Raw genomic sequence first — 24,343 nt, forward strand, 5'->3', positions numbered from 1 at the left:
CTTGTTTTTGACGCTATATAAACTGTATACATCCCAGATGGTCTGCAGATGTAAAAACATTCAAACCAGCCGGTCCACACTCACAATCATTCCTTTAATTAAAGCGATGGTTCAGCCAAAAATTAAAATTACCTCATAATTTAATCACCCATACTGAGTATATATGATTATCTTTTTTTTAGATGACAATCGGAGTTAAATTTTTCCAAGCTTTATAATGGTAGTAAATGGTGCTTCTGATTTAAAGCCGAAAAAAGGGCATCCATCTTTCACAGAAGTAATCCACACGGCTTCAAGGGGTTAATAAAGGCCTTCTCCTTGGGCAATCAATGCAATTTTATAAGAAAAATACCAGTATTTAAAAGCTTTTGGTAACAAGAGAATGTTGATATTTTTCTTACAAAATCACATCGGTTACTCGCAGAAGGCCTTTATTAACCCCTGAAGCCTTGTGAATTACTTCTATGAAGGATGGATGGACTTTTTGGGGCTTTAAATCAGAAGCACCATTTACTACCATTATAAAGCTTGGAACAGCCAGGACATTTTCTATATAAATATATTTTTATGTTTTTAATTTAGTGTCTTACAGAATAAGAGCATGTCTGTGATCTGTTTCATTAAGATCTGTATAATAGCTCATATTTTTGTCTGTATTTGCAATAATAAAATGCCAAACAACAATTTGATTAGCTTTTATTTTAGTCCAACTCCGAGACAATACTTTTGCATTAACAAAATTCTCATATTTGCTAAACATTTCCAAAATGAACTTAAAAATCTTTTTATTGTCAAGACTTAATCTTTAGATTACAGTTGCCATTATTGTCTTAGCTCAGTAACACCAGCAAACAAAACTTATTTAAACAACAAAACCTTTATTCATTTACGTCTCATTGGGCTCAAGTGTTTTCACAGATTTATCAATTTCTTTTTGGAAAATTACCAAAGGATAATCTTTATTGGTTAAAACAACTTTCAAAACAATAGCAAATTAGGTAAGGTTATGTGTCACTTGCCTACGTCTTAGACATTCTCTTTGAAATCGTTTAACAAGAACTTAACAATCAATTGTAATGTCGGCGACAGCATTACCTTATTCGCGCATTTTGTTCTTTGACATCAATCCGATCATATATTCTAGGATGGCGAGTATGAATATTTTTGAATTACCATAATTTTATTCAACCTTTTTCTTCTTGAAACACCTAACATGGACGCAATACAATATCTTAGTGTAAAAGGTTTTGAAGTCCTGGAAGTACTTCACGACCTTGGACAAAACCTATAATAATTACATCCTCAACCAACCAATCACCCAACTGCTAATTTAAAGGAAAACTGCTACTATTTGCAGTTTGTCAAGTGAAAACACATGATCAAGTTTTTTTTCTAACATACTGGTCCCCTTCATTCAAACCGATATCACTGATTCATGCTGTACAACATCTTAAAAACACCCCTATCCAAAAAATTCATACTCTTAAACTTTCTTAGTTTGGTCTGATTAACTCTTTACGTCATCATGTGACATTAAGTGCTGTTCGTTCTTCTGACTGCGCATTTATGGTGACGTCATCGCAGATGCACGCTCCAGTCTGCTGCTGCGTTGACTCCCGGCTTACGCAGGGTTAAGACTGCTGTCGCAGAATCAAATTCAAACTCTAAAGCCGACTTGGTGCCATCTGAAAGAACAAACATTGAACGTGTTGTGGCGTCTGTGAATTATAGTGCGATATGAAAAAGACACCAAATAAAAAGTTCAACAGGTTAGCAAACAAATGTAATATTCAGTCTGTTAGATTACGAACAGTGACACTGACCTGCATTCGTCAGGGTGACAGAGGACGGCTGGACGCCTCCGAAAATTATAATCTTCTCAATCCAAGAGCCCGTGGAGAACTGAGAGTCTGGTGCCAGATTTCTAAAGAGTCCAAATATAGTCAAAAATATGTACCATAATCAAATGCATAAATAAGAGCGAAATAAAGAGAAAGAGGACAGGACTCACGACGAGGAAAGTGTCCCGGCCGAGAAAGACAGATGTCTGTGGATAAACTGATTTTTTTCGAAGTTAAATGTGTGGAAGTCATCGATGTACAGCTCTCCTTGAGCAGAGCCCTAAAATAAAATAAATTCCCGAATGAGTTACCACAACAGGGTATGCTGTGAACACATGACATCATCCTTCAGAGAGGTTTGAACCAACACTGAATTACCTGAGAACCGAGAGCCACGTACAGGGTGTACGGATCATTGTCCATACAAGAGGAAGATCTCCTTATACGGTCCTTTCTGCAGATAATAGATCCTCCTCGCTGAAAAACTGGGATCTGGAATGTAACAAATAAACCAGATTGTGGATAGTTTCACTGCTTGGTTTAAATCTGAGTCATTGAATGTGCATGAACTTACAGTACTCATAGTGACAGGAATATAGAGGCTCAGAGCGCCGCTGTGCTTCTCAAAGGTGTGAACATCAAACCAAACCTGAAAGCAACCAATCCGGAGCAAGTGTGAGACATCAGAGAGATTCTAAGTGGGATTTAGAGTTAAATTGACGAGTAAATTACCTCGTCTTTCCCGGGCAGGTATACAGTAACACCTGTAGCACCCTCATCGGTAACGGGGTGGACCAGGAGATCCTTCCCTAAAAAACAGAGATGATGTACCGCTAGTGTGCTTTGAAAGGACAAACTTTTAAATAAAAATGACATCTGATAAACTCACCGAGCAAGTACTCATCCTCAATAGCAAAAGTGGTGACATCTTCAGGATATTCCACCCATAAAGGTCTTAACAAAGGAAATCAATCATTTAAACCGGTTATGTAGTACAGTACATCTCTAATACACTTAAAGGAATATTCCATTTTCAATTTCACCACCATGTCATCCAAAATGTTGATGTCTTTCTTTGTTCAGTCGAGAAGAAATTATGTTTTTTGAGGAAAACATTGCAGGATTTTTCTCATTTTAATGGACTTTAATAGAGCCCAACATTTAATACTTAACTCAACACTTAACAGTTTTTTTTCCAATTTTGTTTCAAAGGACTCTAAACAATCCCAAACGAGGCATAAGGGTCTTATCTAGCGAAACGATTGTCATTTTTGACAATAAAATAACAAATATACACTTTTAAAGCACAACTTCTCGTTTAAATTGAGTTAAGTATTAAATGTTGGGCTCTATTAAAGTCCATTAAAATGAGAAAAATCCCGCAATGTTTTCCTCAAAAAACATAATTTCTTCTCGACTGAACAAAGAAAGACATCAACATTTTGGATGACATGGTGGTGAGTAAATTATCTGGATTTTTCTTTTAAGAAAATGGAATATTCCTTTAAGAGAATAAACTTGTGGCTGACCCACCTCATAACAGGTTGTCCAGTTTGGTGTGCATTGTAGAAGAGCTGGTACCAGTACGGCAGGAGGGCGTATCTCTGACGCACCGCATCCCAAATAAGAGCCGTGTTCTCTGGACCGAACAGCCACGGCTCCCTGCGAGGAGTGTCCAGGTGAGCATGTGCACGGAAAAAGGGCTGGTATGCTCCTGCTTGGTACCATCTGACCAACAACTCAGTGCTGGGGTGCTTGAAGAATCCGCCGACATCAGCTGAGAAGCGCACAAAAATATTTTGTTAAAGAGACACTCCACTTTTTTGGAAAATATGCTCATTTTCCAGCTCCCCTAGAGTTAAACATTTCATTCTTACAGTTTTGGAATCCATTCAGCTGATCTCCGGGTCTGGCGGTACCACTGTTAGCATAGCTTAGCATAATCTATTGAATCTGATTAGACCATTAGCATTGCACAAAAAAATAACCAAAGGGTTTTGATATTTTTCCTATTTAAAACTTGACTCTTTTGTAGTTATATCGCGTACCGACGGAAAAATAAAAGTTGTGAATTTCTAGGCAGATATGGCTAGGAACTATACTCTCATTCTGGTGTAATAATCAAGGACTTGGCTGCCGTAACATGGCCGCAGCAGGCTCAGTGATATTACGCAGCGCCTGAAAATAGTCCCCTGCTATTTAAAGTAACCAAGGGAACTATTTCCGGGCAGTGCGTAATATCACTACACCTGCTGCAGCCATGTTACGGCAGCAAAGTCCTTGATTATTACGCCAGAATAAGAGTATAGTTCCTAGCCATATCTGCCTAGAAAATCGCAACTTTTACATTTCTGTCGGTCTTAGTACACGATGTAACTACTGAAGAGTCAAGTTAAAATAGGAAAAATATCGAAACTCTTTGGTTATTTTCAGCGCGATGCTAATGGTCTAATCAGATTCAATGGATTATGCTAAGCTATGCTAAAAGTATTACCGCCAGACCCGGAGATCGGCTGAATGGATTCCAAAACGGTAAAAATCAAATGTTTAACTCTAGAGAAGCTGAAAAATGAGCATATTTTCAAAAAAGTGAAGTGTCCCTTTAATCTACTCCGTTGTGAACCTAAGCATCACACAGACGTGTTGGATGAATCTTCAAGTGCTCCTGTGATGCAAGCGACCAAGATAAATGACCCTAGCCCTATCCTGTAGTTACACGTCTCACCTCCACAGAACGAGATCCCCACTAAGCCCAGACTCAAGCACATTGGGATGGAGATCTTCAGGTGACCCCATTCAGCTGCATTATCTCCTGTCCACACCGCACCTGAACGACAGATTGAGAGAGAGAGAGAGGGATTCATCTCTGAACACTCCCTTACAAACGTGAGCGTCTCACCATGAACTCGTCACTTACCGTAACGCTGGGACCCGGCGAAAAACGCTCGGGTGAGGACAAACGGTCTCTCTACACCTCCTGAACGCTGAATCAAACCATCTGCTGTCGCCTTTTGCTGAAAACGGAGAACAAGTGTTATCATTTTTTTTATTCTTTAAGAATGTAATTTTTGGGTGAACACAGTGACTTGATCTCTCACCACATATAAACCATAAAGGTTGTGAACATCTCTGTGTTCCCAGACACCATGAACAGCATCTTTGTGCATGGTCACCTCAGGCCCATTAAACACAGATGGCTCGTTCATGTCGTTCCACACGTACTGATTCTCCATCGAACCCTGGTCAAGAGAAAGACAGATATACTTGAGGCTTGTCGTTTGTACGATAAGTGGTAAAAAACTGAAAAGGGTTTCATTTGCGATTTTCGAAAAATGTACACGAACACGCTGTTAAAAAAGATCCACGAACACAACTAAAACACTGTATTATGCGTGCCAGGCCAGTAGATGGCGATGTTACTTTGTAAAGAAACACTACACATCTGCGCACACACACGTTCTGATTAATAAATACAAACAATCAAGATGGCAAAAGCATTGATCAGGTTTGTTTAGATAAGTAATCCGGTACTAGAAAGCAACCAAATTATGTAAATCATTAATGAAGTCGATTGATGTTTTGATTATACTCATGCAGGTCTATGGACTAAATTAACACATGCGCATAAATAAAGTCACGTTATCAAAGATTCGTGTTGTTGTAGCCAAAGTCTTACAGTTTGAAACCCGTCAGCAAAGGTGAAGAAACCCAAAAGAAGCAAAGACAATAGTTATGGTCTTGATGTTTTTAGTATCATGCTCTAACTTACCGTTCTAACTTACCTTTGCAAACACTTTTGGTTAAAACATGAAATCATGAATATATTTAAAATAAAGTTAAGGCAGAAATTAAAGTTTTTAGAGATCCCCTCACCTCATACCGATCGTAGGCAAACATGCTGCTCCACCAGGCTCTCATGTCAGGGTTGGTAAAGTCAGGATAACCCGCATTACCTTCAGTGGAGAAAACAATGATTGTTTCATCATGTAATCAGTTAATCAGAGTTATTAAAGGGATAGTTCACCAAAAAAATGATAATCATCCAAATTTAAATACATTTCTGAATATAAAGATATTTTGAAGAATGTTTGTAGCCAAGTAGATCTGGGGCACCACTGACTTCCACAATAGGAAAAATAATTCCATGGAAGTGAATGGTGCCTCAGATCTGTTTAATTACTTACATTTTTCAAAATATCTTTCTTCATATTCAGAAATATATACAAATTTGGATTAAATTCTATTAAAATGAGCATTAAAAGCCAAGTAGTTTAAATAGCCTCTTTCACACAGTAATTCTAGTAAATTACCATGAATTTACCAGAATGAATTTACCAGTAAATACAAAAATGTGCTGTTTACACATGCAGTGACGTTCCGTCTTTTTACCAGTAAGACATCATTCACACATTAGTATCAAAATACCGGTTAACTCGGAGAGAAAGCGGAAGTTACCTGTGGCGCGCGGCCGCGAGCTCCGTGTCGTATTTGTACACAATGGCGGGTTATGACTTAATATCTGCGGTCCGTATTTTGTTGTTTTCACATCTGTGGCAAACGGTCGCGAAGTTGCTCGTGACCAAACAACATTGCGTTAGGCGGCGTTAAACGGAACCTGTGTCTGCACATTAGGCTTCACCGAGGATGTGCTAAGGACGTCAGCAATTTGGCAAATATATGGTAAGCTGTTTTAAACATCTTTGAAGAAATGTGGATGTTAACTGCAGTTGTGCTCGACTTTTAAGCAGCATGGGTGTGGAAACGAACGTAAACAGTGCGGTGGTAAACGCGTCAGCTGTTTAAAAACGTTCTGATTGACCCGATCTGTCCGTTCTAAATGCCGGAAATCCTATATTTTTCGTTCACACATAGCACTTACCGGTAAACTACTGGTAATCTTACAACCTGTCTTACTGGTAAATTGGGAGCACTGATTTAACGGAAAGGTTCTGTTCACACAAGACATGTTAACTGCAATTTACCAGTAAATTACCAGTAAAGACTGTATGTGTGTAAGGGACTTATGAAAACTGCCTAACTAACCTATCTATTTTTAATCTTAAAACAGTTGAAATTAACTCTTTCCCCGCCATTGACGAGATATCTCGTCAATTAAGAGAAAACGCTTCCCAGCCAATGACGAGATTTTCCGTCTTTAACCAATACCGCTATTATCCACCAGGTGGCGCCCTTCCGCAACTTTTTAAACCCGGAAGTATTGCCCTATGGCAAGCGGCTGCATGTCCGTGTCTGTTTTAAAGATCGCTCTGAATGTGATCTCTATAAAAAGTCCGTCACAAAAATGGAATTATCTCTGCTTTTTGCTCAAAATGTGGTGTTTTTGCAAAAACCTACCCATATACAAAAGCTGATTACAAAAGAACCACTAAAGGTAGGATGAAACGTTTTTTTTTTTTTGAAAGCAGAGGGTCTGTTCTTTCATTTGGTATATTGTATGTTTATATATTTAAAGAAGAACATTTTCTGGAAGGCATTAAACTTTGGTGAAAATCATGAAAAACGCTGGCGCTGGCTGGCAACTTTTTTTTAAAATGCTGGCGGTGAAAGAGTTAATGTAACTATGACTGACAGCTGGAGAGAATCTACAAACCTGGCCAACACCAGCCCTCATAATCTCCTCCATCTTTGTTCTTCACATAGAGATTTCTGGAGCTAATTTCATTGTGAACCTTGTAGCCACTGTCCACCTTAATGTGAGGATCCACGATAGCCACAAGCTGGTGAGAAAAACATTAGTTGAGACATTAATACGTTTCAATGGGATAAAAATGTCTATCTAAATCCCACCAGGGCTCGTACCTTACGTCTCTTGTCCATCAATCCCTGCAGCATCTCTTTAGGCTGGGGGAACTTGATGGGGTCCCAAGTGAAGTAACGCTTTCCGTCTGTATGTTCGATGTCCAGCCAGATGAAGTCGTACGGGATGTCGTGCTCATCGAAACCCTGATCGACACTCTTAACGTCCTCCTGATCGTTGTAGTTCCAGCGACACTGATGGTACGCCAATGCTGACAGAGGAGGAAATGACTGAGTGCCTAAAAAAAGAGAGATTTTGGTTTAGCCACACAGTCTGTGATTGTTAAATTATAACATGTTACACGAAGGAGGGAGGCACCTGTAAGTGAAGCGTACTGAGTGAAGACATCGGTGGGTTTGGGTCCCAGCATAATAAAAACATCAATAATGCCGCTCTCGGATATCCAGCGGATGTCTGTTTGAGGTCCTTCACTGGGGCCTTGAACAAAGTCCAGCATTTTTCCAAACATCATCTGAAATATAAGCTCAGAATCAGGTTGAGCTATGGACTGAGCCGTTGGTTTGCCATTCACCACTAAATGGCGCTAAAAATCTACAAAGTGTACCTTTAATAGTTTGAGATAAGGAGTAAAAAGCAACACCATATACACTCACCTAAAGGATTATTAGGAACACCATACTAATACTGTGTTTGACCCCCTTTAATCTTCAGAACTGCTTTAATTCTACATGGTGCTGAAAGCATTCTTTAGAAATGTTGGCCCATATTGATAGGATAGCATCTTGCAGTTAATGGAGATTTGTGGGATGTACATCCAGGGCACGAAGCTCCCATTCCACCACATCCCAAAGATGCTCTATTGGGTTGAGATGTGGTGACTGTGGGGGCCATTTTAGCACAGTGAACTCATTGTCATGTTCAAGAAACCATTTTTCCAGTATTCAACTGTCCAATTTTGGTGAGCTTGTGCAAATTGTAGCCTCTTTTTCCTATTTGTACTGAAGATGAGTGGTTCCTGTCAGGGTCTTCTGCTGTTGTAGCCCATCCGCCTCAAGGTTGTGCGTGTTGTGGCTTCACAAATGCTTTGCTGCATACCTCGATTGTAAAGAGTGGTTATTTCAGTCAAAGTTGCTTTTCTATCACCTTAAATCAGTCGGCCCATTCTCCTCTGAACTCTAGCATCAACAAGGCATTTCGCCCACAGGACTGCCGCATACTGGATGTTTTTCCCTTTTCACACCATTCTTTGTAAACCCTAGAAATGGTTGCGCACGAAAATTCCAGTAACTGAGAAGATTGTAAAATACTCAGACCGGCCCGTCTGGCACCAACAACCATGCCACGCTCAAAATTGCTTAAATCACCTTTTTTCCCATTCTGACATTCAGTATGAGTTCAGGAGATTGTTTTGACCATGACCACACCCCTAAATGCATTGAAGCAACTGCCATGTGATTGGTTGATTACATAATTGCAAATAATGAGAAATTGAATAGGTGTTCCTAATAATCCTTTAGTTGAGTGTATATAGTGGGACCAAATGTTAAGTATTTGGGGTTTTCTGATGTCACTGACCTGTCCTGAAGAACTGGAGCTGATGTCGACCCACGTCTCTGCTGCGTTGAGCCAAAACAGAGCCATAGTGCGCTCGACACTGTGAGATATGAGTACTGGTACTGACCCATAAAGAGCCATTGGGTTGTGAAGCTCATATTGGAACACATCCAGGTTATACAGCCTGTACGGGTCTGATCCACTGACATATACAAACAATATATGAATTAAAATAATGCAAGTCTGTATAAAAAAAAAATCTGTTGTGGTTTGTGTAAGAACTCACTCTGTGTTTTTCAGTTTGAGCGTGTCTGCGTGTTCAGGGATACCGTAGACGTGTTCAACACCCGGTAAGGAAAAATCTAAACTAATAGATGATGGACCTATATTAAAAGCAAAAGGATTGAGGATTAAACAAATAAATAAACCAAACATATCATTTCATTAATATTTTATTGTCTTGTAGGCCTACTTTAATGATTATTTTATAATATTTTTTTTTGTATTGCATTTATAATGTAGTTTTGTATTTTATTTGTTTGCAGCGATTTGGGTTTTAGAAGCCATTATAAATCAAATGTATTATTATTATTATATATTTCAAATATATATAAATATATATAAAGTATAAATATATTTTAAAAAAAACAGGTTTTTCTCCTAGGTTTTTTTTAAACCCCTAGGTATTCAGCTGACACTGGCTTAACTTAGCACTCTCTTCTATGAGTTACATTATTACTATGCTCGCTAATGTAATCTTAGCCACTGTATTTTTCTGCTTATGTTGTCCATTGATTTTTCTGTGTTTTCTCCTGCATTTATTAATGTAAATCTGCTTCGAAACAATTAAACAATTGTGAAAAGTGCTATATAAATAAAATTGAATTGAATAAATAATTTCATGATATGAAATACATGTCCATGTACCATTGGGCTTTGAATCGCTGTGAGATTTAAATGTCTCCTCCCACATTCCCGGCATGTCCTGTTCTTCTTTTATCTGACCATTTGAAAAAGAGAGACAAAGAGAAAAGATAAACAGAGATGGATATAAGACATGAATTGAATCCATATCGTGGACGAAATACAAACACTACTACAGATTTATGTGCATTTTCTAGCACATGTGTGAGATGAATTAATAATTTTTTTAATATAACGCATACATTTCTGTGCGACTTATACTGAATGTCATTTTATTTTTTATATAAAAATTAGTGCTGGGCAAAGATTAATCGCATATAAAATAAAAGTGATTTTTAGCATAATATACAAGTGTGTGCTGTGTGTAATTATAATTTATATATAAATACACACACACATTCATGTATGTATTTAAGAAACATTTACATGTGTGTATATATATATATATATATATATATTTATTTGGATTTTTATTCTATATTATACATAAAACATTTTTTTATTATATATATAATGAACATGAACATGTATGTGTGTGTGGTTAAATATACATAATAATTACACACAGTACACACACATATATATTATACAAAAAAACCCCACTTATTTTGTATGCGATTAATCGCGATTATCTTTGCCCAGCACTAATAAAAATATTTTAAAAAAATTGGTTAAACACATAAACACACACCTCATCTGTTTGTGTGGCCACGTTCTCCTGTCCTGCTGTTTCCTCTGAATCAGATTCACTTTTACTGCAAAACAGACATTTCGGCGTTACATACACACAGTTGTTTAAAACATCAAACAAATGTCATCTATTATTTTGTTACATCACTATTAAAGGTATACAATTTATTCACCACAGATGCATTGAGAACTTCAGCCTAAACACTAGGATATATAGCATTAACTAGCATATAGCGTAACAACATTGTACTTATTTTAATGTGTCATTTTAATGTTGTGGCGTACATCTCGACTGTAACGTCACAATTGGTGTTATGCTGAGATTATCCTGTTTATAAGGAGTGTTTGAGGCTTATGATATGCCATTGCCATGTACAGAACTCTTATTATTCATCTATGCCTAGGTAAATACAGTTTTACATTCTACAGCACCTTTAACATTTTAAAGGGGCCATGGCACAATACTTTTTTAAGATGTCAAATAAATCTTTGGTGTCCCCAGAGCACATATTAGAAGTTTCAGATCAAAATATCACATAGATAATTTATTATAACATGTTAAAATTGCCACTTTGTAGGTGTGTGCTAAAATGTGCCGTTTTGGGTGTGTCCTTTGAAATGCAAATGAGCGGATGAAGTGCAATGATGGTGGTTTGTTGCAATTGAAACTCAATTGTGCTGTGAATTATTTTATCTCTCTCTCTTTTTCTCTACACTAAATGGCAATGCAGTGGTTGGATAGTGCAGATTAAGGGGTGGTATTATTATAATAGGAGCTCCTTATGACATCATAAGGAGAGCCAAATTTTAACACCCTTTTTTATGTGCTTGTAGAGAATGGTTTACCAAAACTAAGTTACTGGGTTGATCTTTTTCACATTTTTAGGTTGATAGAAGTACCGGGGACGAAATCATAGCACTTAACTCTTTCCCCGCCAGCATTTTTTATTATTTTCACAAAATTTTAATGCCTTCCAGAAAATATATAAACATACAATATAAGAAATAAAAGAACAGACCCTCTGCTTTCAAACTAAAAAATCAGTTTCATCCTACATTCATGTGTTCTGTTTTTATCATCTCTCAAATATGTGTAGGTTTCATCAAAAACACCAAATTTTGAGCAAAAAGCTGAGATAATTTGTCAATGGCGGGGAAAGAGTTAAACATGGATTTTCATGCCATGGCCCCTTTAATGTCAAGAAACTTAAAGGCGGGGTGCATGATTTCTAAAAAAACCCGCTTTGGAAAAGGGAGTCGGGCCGACTACCAAAACACACATGTAGCCAATCGGCAGTAAGCTGTGTGTCTACTAAACAACATTGTTGCCTGCACTCAAAAAAACGATTCCTGGCAATATTTACTTTTAAGTATTTGGATCATTTAGATTTTATTTAAATACTCGTTTTTTAAAATATATGTAATCCGATTTATTAGAATATATATAAATCTGTTCAATTTAAAAACTATTAGATTTAATCAGTTAAAATGTATGAATATGAATTAAATAAATCTAGCCGTGAAACAAACCGGATAAATTCTATGAGTTTGATTTACATACAAGTGTCAGGAAACTGACTTTAGCAGAAGCGGAAATGACGTCTATTCACACTCCAGTCAGGAGGTGGCGCCAAAATCAAAAACAGACGCTACAGCACATGGACTTCGCCATTTTGCATTGGACTGGATCGTCATCTCACTAGTTTACGATCGCCAAATTGTAGGTGAGTAAAGTTAACAAGTTTGATGTGATTATCTAAAATATAATTGTCTGTTGTTTAATTACATGTGTGACGCGTTGCATGTTTCAGAGTAAAATACACCTCACTACACAGATGGTCTGTTGGAATGTAAGTTACCCTGCAGTGTCTGTTGCTTTTATTGGTTATTTTTTGTGGTTTAATGTTTGAAACCTAAGAAATAAATAAAGTCATAGGCTACTGGAGACTTATCAGAATAAAATAATCATATAATCTCTGTGACTTTATTAACAAAAGAATTTTACAATTATACTATGTTGTTGAGTGCATTGTGTGTGTGTCTAACTAAAACTTTATTTTACAGATACAGCATCATTTCATCGTCTATATGGTGGGACAACCTGCTAGACAGGGTATGTAAGTTATGCTACAAAGATATTGATTTCTGATGCAAAGCTGGATTTTCATCATTGCAGTGTCACATGATCATTTAGAAATAATTTTAATATGATGATTTATTGTCAATATTGGAAACAGGTGGTTTTTTTCCAATAAATGCAGTCATGATAAACATAAGAGACTTCATTCCAAACATTTCACCGGTAGTGTACACACATGCTGGGACACAATATTTCTGAAAGAGAAAAATACATACTCTTCGTCTCACAAAATCTTTATCTGTCTCTATAAACTATTATCTACATAAAATATTGTTAAAGAAAAACATTAAATATTGTGTTTTTTTGTCTTGTTCTAGTTGAAGACATCTGTATCTACCTCAAAGAAGGCATGGAGAGACACAATAAAGAATATGTGGTAAGTTTATGTCAACCTACTCTATTTTTATATCTATCTATTTATATGTATGTGTATGGGTATGTGTGTGTGTGTATAAATATCTTATGGATAACTAGATGTTTAAACAAGGTGATTATCTGTTTTCAGGTCTTTTGATGGTTTTGTGACTAATGTTCTATTATTTTACACGTTTGAATCAGTCTACATATTTTAAATATCAGAGTTTGTAAAACAATTTGCCTGCACATTTTTGAAAATTTCACTTTGCCTGCTATTGGGACTGATTTTTTTTGTTGTTCTTCTCCAGAATTGTGAAAATGGTGAGTTGGGGATTGCACAGACAGTGGAAGTTTTGGAAAACCTACTTGGTGTCACACATGGGTGTGAAATTACTTTTAGGACTCATTTATGCACTTAAACTGAACTACTAGAAGAACCTCAGGTGCACCTTTGACCTTTCAAAAAATCCTAATGGAACTGGACTTGATACAACCAAGCAATCACTGAAAGATGCTTCAGTGAATACCTGACAGACACGCTGATGCATCCCCCTCAAAGTGGGTACATTTTTGTACATTTACAAGTGAACTTTTTAACATTAAAGGAATATTGCACTTTCATTAAACAAAAATACTGATAATTTACTGTCTGACATCCAAGATGTTTGTCTTTTTTTGTTCAGTCGAGAAGAAATTATGTTTTTTGAGAAAAACATTCCAGGATTTTTCTTAATTTAATAGACCTTATTGGACCTCAACAGTTAAGTTTCAAAGCAGCTTTAAAGGGCTCTAAGTGATCCCAACCGAGGCATAAGGGTTTTATCTATCCAAAAGATTATCATTTTTGGCAAGAAAACTTTTAAAACACAACAACTTGTCTTGCATTATCCATGTGACACACAGTGCGACATTGTGTACTACGTAATAAATGTTTACACATCACAAATGACCATTTTAAATAATAAACGGACCCAAAGACATTAATTAGTATCATTTCGCATACAACAACATCTGAACGCTCCTCTTTCTCCTCGCTTGTAAACACTGGAACAGTAGTTTCAGTTATGTCATGCTAGTGTGTCACACAGCTAGTGCAAAACGTTGTGATTTAAAAGTCCTCTTTTATTTTTGAAAATGACAATCGTTTAGCTAGATAAGACCATTATGCCTTATTTGGGATAATTTAGAGCCCTTTTAAATCTGTATTGAAACCGTAAACTTGAGGTTGAATAAAGTCTTAAATTGAGAAAAATCCTGGAATGTTTAACTCAAACTTTATTTCTTCTTGACTGAACAAAGAAAAACATAAACGTATGGGGTTAGAAAATTATTGGGATTTTTGTTTTATTAAATTGGAATATTGCTTTAACAATTTTAAAAGTTGAAAAGTTTTTGAAAAATGTAATTGATGTATATCTAACATGTAATTAGAGATGCATGAAAATTGTTAATGGCACACAGCCACTCAAAACACTAAGCCATGTGCCATTTTTTTTTCTTACCACCTAATCATTCTAAATTATTATTATTACATCATGTCACAGATTTCTGAAAATGTTAAAGTAATGTTGTTGTCACTGATTTATGTCTACCTTGAGTTTTAAAGGGTTTTTTGTATTTCTGCAGCCTGTTTGCTCAAAATGTTTGCACTTATTTGTGGAATGAGGTTGATTGTGGCTGAAATGTCTGAAACACACTTATTTATTTATTTTTGCACACAATACGAGGTGTATAAGCAATGGCTGTCATGCTAGTTGTTAGCTGCTCTTTTTTGCTGCCTTATGAGTAATGCCTTGAAGTATTAAATAAATTGATTGAATGCAAAACCAAGTGGTCTGGCTCTTCTTCTTTTTTGTGTTTTTTTGTTATAGCATATTGTGATTTAGGGTAAATGGAGGAGGAATATATAAATGTATAAATGGTTTATTAGGAAGATACTTAAATGTAATGCATTTTAAGTGAATTGGGTTTATTAATAAAGAATACATAATAAATCCATTTTTTTTATGCATTTAAAACACATTGGATTAAGTAAAACTATTACATAAATTTTACTGGTTTCATTTACATATATCTAAAAAATATCTGTCATATAAAGTTTATTTGTTTTTTTTAGATTAGAAGTATGTAATCCAAATGGATGGAAATGTTACATGTAATCAAAATACATAAATCTTATGAATTAGGCCTAAATATTTTTTTGAGTGTGGGTTGCGTATGTGTGGGACGGGTCTATCAAAAAAAGGTCCAAATTCTATTGGGGTTGCCTTTAATTCACAATTCAAATAACTTCATGGTTTGCACATTTAACATGTCCAGATTGTAACTTACGGCAATGATCTTTAAAGGGCCCATATCACGCAAAAAAGGTTTGAACATAAATGTGTGTTGGCAGTGTGTGAACACAACAACCATACAATGAAAACAAATCCATCCACTCCTCTTTTTTTAATCCCCATTGAACCAAAACAGACTCATTAGACATGCTGTTTTGATTCTCTTGTTAATGCCAGGACACACAAACAAAGCCCTGCCCACAGCCACTGACTCGTGGGTTAATTTTAGCCAAAACCTTTTCTAAATGTTTTTGTTAGCATGTTGTTGCGCTAATGTGGCTAACATTGTCTCAAACTGTATTCACAGGAATCAGATGTATTTTTAATTAAAAGCAGTAGCTCATTTGTGTGTTTATGCATAGCTCATAATGGTACTGAATTAAAATAATATAATATAAAATATAAAAAATGTATATAAAGACTGCATTTATTTGTGTAAAAAGAAAAAATACAGACAAATCTAGAAGCATGAGTATCAATTGCAACCAAACTGTTTTTGGGCACCATTGACTTTCTTGGTCAATGGTGCTTCTGTTTCTATCACAAATATCTTCCTTTGTGTTCAGCGGAACAAAGAAATGTATACAGGTTTGTAACAAAATGAGGGTGAGTAAATAATGACAGAATTTTCATTTTTGGGTGAACTATCCCTTTAAATGCATGAAAGCAGAATCACGACTACATCTGGACAAAGAGACGTTACCTAGAGAAAATGCTCTTGAGCGAATCCCACATGTTACCAACAGTGCTACTTATTTTATGTGAGATACTGCAGAGCGGACAGAAGAGACACAGATGAGAAAAGAGGGGAAGGAAAGAGATCTTAATGAGAATTAAATATTACATGAATACTTATTTACTTATATGAACAAAATCCCCATACAACACAACGGTAGCATTACAGAGGAAAACATTTAATTCAGAGTCTTCGGGGCAGTCGTAGCCTAGTGTAGTGGTTTGAGTATCACTGCCGGCAGACTGCGACTGAGGTACCTTTGAGCAAGGCACTTATCCCCCAATTGCTCCCCGGGCATTGCAGTTATAGCTGCCCACTGCTCCGGGTGTGCATGTGTTCACGACTCACTGGGATGGGTTAAATGCAGAGGTCACATTTCGAGTATGGGTTACCATACTTCATAACATGTCACACTTTTACTTGTCAATGCAGCAAAGTTGACTTTTACTGATTTTGAAGCTACGATCCAGCAATCACAGAAGCGGAAAAGAAGAACTATAGCGTAACAGTGACAGATCGCTCACATTGAGCAGTATAGATAATGTAACAAATGATGAACATTTATATAGTATATGTGTAGGCTATATATACTGTAGTGTCCTCAACAAGTGTTGGGACAGTAAAGAGGGTAAAATGATCAAACACAAAGCTGACCAGAAATACAGTAAAAAGAGTGAAAGACTCTCAAGAGATTAGTTTATTTGCATAAATCAATCAGCTGCAGCTATCGCATCTATATGTAATTAACATAATCAGCATTGATATTTAAAGAAGCGTGCTGCGTGACCTCTTATTAGTTCACACTGATATAAATGAACTGTTGTATTCTGTGTTGGTACAGTGCACTTCTTAAATCTGATTGGTGGTGTCTGGACTCACGTGTCCTTGCGTGCTCTGAGGTGCTCGAAGGCCAGCAGGCCACGGGAGTTGATGGACACGAGCACTTGACGACCCTCCATGATGTCCAATCGGAACGGCTGAGCGTTTACGATGAGCCGTTGCTCAGGTCCACCCAGAGACAAAACCAGACCGTTCTCATCCTGAACCACCACAGACAGACTGACGACACAAAATCATTACAAATCCGTCATCATTACTCAAGTTCTGTTCAACTTCCATCAAGCTCAAATAGGATGTGTAAAAATAAAAGCAAACAGGTTTAAAAGAATGGGTGAATGAATAATGACATCTAGGACTTGATATATATTGGTAAATATCTAAAATGCAGTTGTAATTTGCACAAAGGTCAAGACAAGAAGGATTTGAAACAATTTCTGATAAAGTGTTAAGCCACCTTTCCACCGTACGTAATTAATTCCCCATGGAGATTCGCAAAGGGGCTGCGTGAGGTGATGACCATCTTCCAATTTTCAAATGCGTTTTTGAGAGTTGGATACGGTAAAACATTTTGAAGTTTTGCAACTACACCATATTTGGCACGCCGTCCGGAAGTGATGCATTTCAGTGTATTCCAATCAAAACCCTGTGCAATGTGAAAATTATAAAAAAAAAATTCATAAAAACTGCCACTAGGGGGTGACAGATGTGTCCGAATGATGTGTACAGTAGAAAGGCAGCTTTAGGATTGTGACTGTGGCTGCGTTTTTATTAAAGATTAACGCAAATCTTTTGCAATATTTTCTACATTTTGAAAAAAACTATTGCAAAATGATGGCTTTCTAGCAAACAATGTTATGTGAAGAAAACGTAATTTTGTCTCACAGAGGAAAACACCACAATTTTTCAATATTTTACTATGTTCTTACCTCAACTTAGATGAATTAAAGGTTCTCTAAGCGAATTCAGGCGTTTTAGACATTAAACATTTTTTGTTACATACAGCACACATCTCCTCACTATCTGCTTGCTACCTGACCGCTGATCAAACTGTAAAAACGCGATCTTTGTAGACAGCCCAGGCTCTACAAACTTCAATATACACACAGTGGCCAAACCTGCACCACGAAACAAAACAAAGTTTTACAGCCAATAAACGCCAAGAAGGATTTGGGGGTGGGGGTTGGTCGCGTTCACGAAAGCACGGAAGGGAGGGGGAGGGGGAGAAGTTAGCTACGCTACGTTTGTTTGAAAACAGTTCAAATATCAACAACAAGTGACGTCGAACATATTCACTTAGAGAGCCTTTAATGCATACCTATCTTTTTTTCAATGCGTGCCTTTTAATCTTGGTACAGCACTTTTTGAATATGTTAACATTTAGCCTAGCCCCATTCATTCCTATGGCTCCAAACAAAAGTTTTATTTTGTGCCACCATACTTTCTCGTGTAACTACTCATGTAACAGTCTTTAAATAGGGAAAACAAGTGTTTGGTGGCTTCTAAATTCATCCCTGTTTGGAGCCATAGGAATGAATGGGGCTAGGCTAAATGCTAACACATTCACGAGGCGCTGTACAATAGTGTTGGGCGATATGCCCTATTTTCAGATCGTCCTATCGTCAGCCTGTGATATCGGCGATACACGATATTATCGGGTGGGGGGGGGGGGTGGGTGGGCGTGGCAGTAGTTTACTCTTTTTTTATTATTTGTTAATTTTTACTCATTATAACAAGTCACTTGATGGGTGGACAAAAAAAACAAGACTGTAACACCGTCATGACCGCAACCTTATTAAAACTGATGCCATTAAAGCGAGCGCGTCATTAAAACCCTATCATGATTACTTAATAACTGTAAAAACATGCATCTGCGCACGCACACACACGTGCGCGCACATATAAACTATTCAATGCATTTATTTAGTGCTGTTGCAGAAGACTACACGTGTCAAGCAGTGGTGCTCTCATGAGGTGCCTTTTTAAACGCATCGGTCCAGCGGAACGCGATCATATTTTAAACACAATCATATATTAAACACGAGGGACGTGTTGCTACAACTCATTGAAATGCATATCATAAACAGGATTAATAGTGATCTGACTTCGGACAGAGCGCAACTCTCTGCACGTACGCGAGATTGAGAGAGAGGCGCTAATATGCAGCGGGTCATATTTTAAACAAAAAGTAAAGTTTGCATCAGCTCGCATGAAACTGAACAAATAAGGATTACTACTTTAGTTTATGTTTAGACTGCGGACAGACGCAAGAGCGCGTGCACCTGAGAAAGAGAGAAGCGCAGCTGCTCATGACGCGGCGCGCTGGATTGAGTGGTAGGAGACCAAGACGCGCGCATTAAGTGCAGGTACGTGCAAGAACGAATTCTTTCTTTACAAGCTCTCCGCGTAAATTGAAGCCCACAAACCCTCATGTGAGGAAAAGCATGCATTGTCGGTGTTAATCTAAAACTATGATGATAATAATAATAACCATTCGCCAACTATCGTCTTGACTATCGCCATGAAAGCCTGCCATTGGCGATATGGCTGAAGATCGTCGATACACGATACTATCGTCTATCGGCACAACCCTACTGTACAAAGATTAAAAGTGCATGCATTGAAAAAAGATAGGTATGTATTAATTTGTCAAAGTTGAGGTAAGAACATAGTAAAATATTGAAAAACGGTGGTGTTTTCCTTTAAACCATTGCTACTGGTGTGCTTGACTTCATACAGCACTGTGCAGACTGACATTTGGATGAAAGCAGTATTTTGATGTCATGCGCCTGTCGGTTCTTTTGACGGCACATAAATTCGAACACACCTTTTCGGTCTTGTCCTCCAACCAAACATACCACGGCATCTTTAAAGAACGATCATGTGACTTTTATGCACTTTAAATGCATTTCCATTGCATATTCGCCATATATTACTTTTTCGAATTTCCTGAAATATATGGGAGTTTATGCGAAATTGCCATTCACATTTTTAATTCGCTATATTAATTTGTGCAATTTTAAGGATAATGGAAATGCAGCTTGTGACTCACGGTTCAGTAAGCGGTTCAGCGATGAGCACATCTGGAACCTCATATCGAGGTTTAAGAGGTTTAAGTTCATTGATCTTCAGACGGGTCATGTTTCCCTGCAGCCTGTACAGCTCCAACAACAAGCGAACCTACACAAACACAAGAAACAGAGTGTGTCCTCTCAAAACTGTGTGGCTTTTCTTCTGCAAGCTTTCCTTGCCGTTCATTTTCTTTGTAGGAATTGATTAATATTCATCAGTAAAGACTTTCAACTTCATAAACCGAACCAAACAGCACTTAGATTATTCACAACATCTGACTCAAAAGCAAAGAAGACAAAAATTAGAAGATTAATGAAATGTTTCCTATGCATACTGTTTGTACAGTAACTCTCAGATTTCCATTTCTATTGGTTTGAGTTCATTGGTGGACATTTGTTCATTGATAAATACATTAGATATATATTTATGGTAGGAAATTTACAAAATATCTTCTTGGAACATGATCTTTACTTAATATCCTAATGATTTTTTTGGTAATAAAAAAAATCAAAATTTTGACCAATACAATATATGATTAGCTATTGCTATAAATATACCCATGCTACTTATGATCACATTTTATTAGCCGAAATCAAATCACACCGACCTATACCACAACCACATCATCAGAGCTTAAAGTTTTATACAATATAAATAAAATGGAGGATCTCTACTCTTGAATCACAAAGCTGTGTTATTTTAAGGACAGGTGCATGCGGGCAGAAAGCACTGACCTTGTTGTTGTCATTGATGAGCTGTAAAGTAAGTCTGGAGTCACTCAGCTCCATTGTGTCTAACAGAGCTCGATATGGAGACTGACCTGGTTTTAGCTCCCTCTGACGTCTGCAAACGTACACACAACAGACAAACAAATTATTGAAATTAAATGAAAACTTGGAAAATGATGACATTTCTAGTATTAATGTTCATCAGTGTGGGGCCACTGGATAGTAAATGTTGCTTTCTCTGAAACGTTAAAGGTGTTCACTTAACATTTCAGAGAGCTGAATCTTATTGCATTTAAACTGTTGTATCGCATTAAAGGGATAGCTCCGCAAATAATGGAAATTAACCCATGATTTACCCACCCTTAAGCCATACTTAATGTATATGATTATCCTTTTTCAGATGAACACAATTAGAGTTAAATTAGAAAATGTCCTGGCTGTTCCAAGCTTTATAATGGTAGTAAATGGTGCTTGAAGCCTCAAGAAAGTCCATTCATCCTTTACATAAGTAATCCACACGGCTTCTGGGGGCAATCAATGCAATTTTGTAAGAAAAATATCAATATTTAAAACTTTACCAGTATGACGTAGCGCATGAGACGTGATGACGAACGTTGAAATGCGGGTAGCAAAACACCAATCAGGAAATAGACTGTGTTTGTATAAAAGATAATCATATACAGGGTTCCCACACCTTAGTTAACTTCAAATTGAATGACCTTTCAAGGACTTTCCAGGTCCAATACCCTCAAATTTAGACTAAATGTGGGAACAAATTTCAAGTGAGAGCAAGGTTACCTTTAAAGATTCATTGTTACAGTTTCCTATTGAGGTAACTCGCGCTGTGTCACTGCGGTGACACTTTGGGGACGCCCTCCAAGGGTTAGTGCGTCTGAATGTGTATATCAAATTCAACCAATGGTGAGGCTTAATGACAAAGACAGGGTGACGCGGGAGCCAGGAAGTATATCGCTATCTAAAATATTGCTAAAGACGGCGTTACAGGGATGCAGGAAGTTTGGCTAGGGAGACACAGAGCCTCGTTCCCTTCTTAGGGAACAACAGTTACATACGTAACACCGAGACATTTTCATTTGTCAAACACAACTATGCAAAAAAGCATTTTGGTATCAACATTCGCATACAGAAGATATAAGCATTTAAAGCGAACAGTTTAGCACGTGTGCTTAAAAAGTCTAGAATTTTATAATATTATCCTACACCAACACCACACAGGGAATAATATGGATTTTTGTCCCAGAAAACTTTTTGCATAAAACAGATTCAAGCACTTAATGACCTGTATCTATGTATATATATTTTGGCTTGGGGGTGAGTAAATCAATAAATAATTTTTATTTTTGGGACAACTATACCTTTAAAAAACATATTCATTTTTTAAAGATATAACATTCATACTCACTTGCAAAAAGCGCTCTGATCGCATGTTTTAAAGTTGCTGCGGTCCACAGCATGAGCACTCAAACAGAACAAGAGCAAAACCACCGGCAGCAGACTGAAAGAAAACATCATACTTAACTTGAATGCATGGCATAAAGCAATAACATGTGTGCACTTAATCTTTCAATCTGTGTAAATTCATGTGAACTAATGGTATCAAAATAAAAGATTCACAGAAAACCTATTTCCTGCAAAAGCATGAATGTGCAATAGTACAGTATTGCTCAACTAAAGCAACAAAAGATCATGTGTAACAGTGATTTCACAACGACTAAGAGTTATCAAGTTCCTAATGTAAATGCATAATACAAATGAATTGTATGAAGATGAAAATAATTACATTTGCTTTTAATGCCAAATGAACGCAAAGAGAGGTCTTTAAACTCTTTTTCAATTACATAAATCCCCTGTCTGCACTCTTAATAATTATTAGTGACTTGGTCACTACAGTATTACCTTGTTTATTGGAAATGTTACTATTTACGGTTATCCTATACTTGTTGAATATGTCCAAACTGATGTTTCATACATTTACCACGGCAGTACCATGGTATATTTTATGCATCAAAGTACAAAAAAATTGCCATCTGATACAATGGCACCGTCACTGGACTCACGACAAAAAAATCATAAATCGCAAGGGATACAGCACAAAGTTATAGTAATGTTTAATAAATCATACAAACGGTTAAAAATACAATGGGGTTGTCAAATCAACATGTCTTAAAAACAATATAAACATAATCCTATTAAATGATCTGCAGGATACCTGACACAGGACGCCGCCATCTTGCCTCGCTGTGTTTGAACTTTGCCCCCGCTCGCTTCCGAAGACGTAAACGTTAAAGAGCCACAAAAAATATTCATAGTATTTTAATCCAAACAATCAACTAAATCGTACAACATTAAGCTTTACTTGTACGAAGTTCACTCTTAAATTAATATATAAAAACGAATGATATTTCTGCACCACAAAATAGATATTGCTAACCCAGCTAACCATTTTTATACTAGCTTTTGATCGTTACTTTAGTATATTTTGAATTATTATATAAACTGTATGTAATAATAACAACTTGTATTTCTTGAAATAGATGGCGGGTCTGTCTAGGCTGTAGTACAGCGTCCTCTGGCGGCATTAAACAGTACCGCAAAAGTTTTTTATGCCCTCAGCTGATTGGTTGGCTTTGTCCTGGTGGAAATGACGACACCGTATGTATAAATAGACGCAAACGGGTCTTTTCCGTTCTCTCTTCGCACAGTTCGCAGCGTGTAGCCAGCATGTGGTGGTACGTTGATTCATATTTTTCCTTTATCTTTTTTAATTTTTTATAAAACGTTTATGTTAGTAATTGTGTTAATAATTAGTCACTTTAAAGAATTAGGATAATTTCGAGAATTTTTGTATTTGAACCGTAGCCCTCCATTCTTGGCATGCTCGTGGTTGTTTAGTACTCGTGTGTGTATGTATGGAGGAATATTATAGCCAGTGCAATGTCTTCGGTACCAGTATGTTCTCCATCGACTGGTTCTATCCTCAATCACTGGAACACTTCAGTCGTTTGTTACCATGTTGTCAAAAGTAGAACGTTTAAATGCAACACCTTAAGTATACGTCTAATAGTCAATGATTTCTGTTATTCCAGCAGGCTTTGAGGACTGGGCGCTGAAAGGAGTGGGTGCTTTCTCACGTGGCGGCCTAATCACGTAGCTGATGAAAATGGTATTTGAATGACATGGGTTTCATAAAAATTTAGTGAACGACTTGTAATAGATAAGCTTTTTTTGTTTTCTTAAATGTGTCCATCACTCCACTGTATGTATGTTTTATTTTGTTGATTGATATTTGTATGTTTTGTGACTCTGTACAATAAAGGGTTTTCAAATA

General features: G+C 36.9%; 1 protein-coding gene, 2 long non-coding RNA genes and 1 other non-coding gene across 5 annotated transcripts; 3 read left to right on the plus strand and 1 right to left on the minus strand.

Annotated features, from left to right (window-relative positions):
* Positions 1 to 1,159: 1,159 nt before the first annotated feature.
* ganaba (glucosidase II alpha subunit a) lies at positions 1,160 to 23,313 on the minus strand. Of its 2 annotated transcripts, XM_065284416.2 has the most exons (25): positions 23,225 to 23,313; positions 22,418 to 22,510; positions 21,001 to 21,109; positions 20,247 to 20,374; positions 17,237 to 17,416; positions 16,325 to 16,390; positions 10,790 to 10,853; positions 10,102 to 10,174; positions 9,461 to 9,557; positions 9,196 to 9,376; positions 7,978 to 8,131; positions 7,662 to 7,897; positions 7,453 to 7,579; positions 5,715 to 5,794; positions 4,940 to 5,080; positions 4,759 to 4,855; positions 4,567 to 4,668; positions 3,375 to 3,618; positions 2,731 to 2,795; positions 2,574 to 2,650; positions 2,416 to 2,490; positions 2,220 to 2,333; positions 2,012 to 2,121; positions 1,824 to 1,924; positions 1,160 to 1,685 (listed from the first exon to the last, which is right to left on the minus strand). In XM_065284416.2, the coding sequence occupies exons 1-25, from the start codon at positions 23,242 to 23,244 to the stop codon at positions 1,576 to 1,578; spliced, it is 2,844 nt and encodes a 947-aa protein (XP_065140488.2). In that variant the 5' UTR covers positions 23,245 to 23,313; the 3' UTR covers positions 1,160 to 1,575. The 2 variants fall into 2 exon arrangements, with proteins under 2 accessions (XP_065140488.2, XP_065140489.2); XM_065284417.2 differs by lacking the exon at positions 16,325 to 16,390.
* LOC135774369 (uncharacterized) lies at positions 12,124 to 13,288 on the plus strand. The gene is made up of 3 exons (XR_010543678.1): positions 12,124 to 12,638; positions 12,853 to 12,901; positions 13,246 to 13,288. It is a non-coding gene; the product is annotated as an uncharacterized lncRNA (long non-coding RNA).
* Positions 23,314 to 23,691: 378 nt separating the features above from the next.
* Positions 23,692 to 24,343, plus strand: LOC135774552 (uncharacterized). The gene is made up of 2 exons (XR_010543731.1): positions 23,692 to 23,744; positions 24,102 to 24,343. It is a non-coding gene; the product is annotated as an uncharacterized lncRNA (long non-coding RNA).
* Positions 23,876 to 24,010, plus strand: LOC135774596 (small nucleolar RNA SNORA57). The gene has a single exon (XR_010543757.1). It is a non-coding gene; the product is annotated as a small nucleolar RNA SNORA57 (small nucleolar RNA).

The sequence above is a fragment of the Paramisgurnus dabryanus genome, chromosome 5 (assembly GCF_030506205.2).
Source record: "Paramisgurnus dabryanus chromosome 5, PD_genome_1.1, whole genome shotgun sequence".
In the NCBI taxonomy this organism is placed as follows: domain Eukaryota; kingdom Metazoa; phylum Chordata; class Actinopteri; order Cypriniformes; family Cobitidae; genus Paramisgurnus; species Paramisgurnus dabryanus.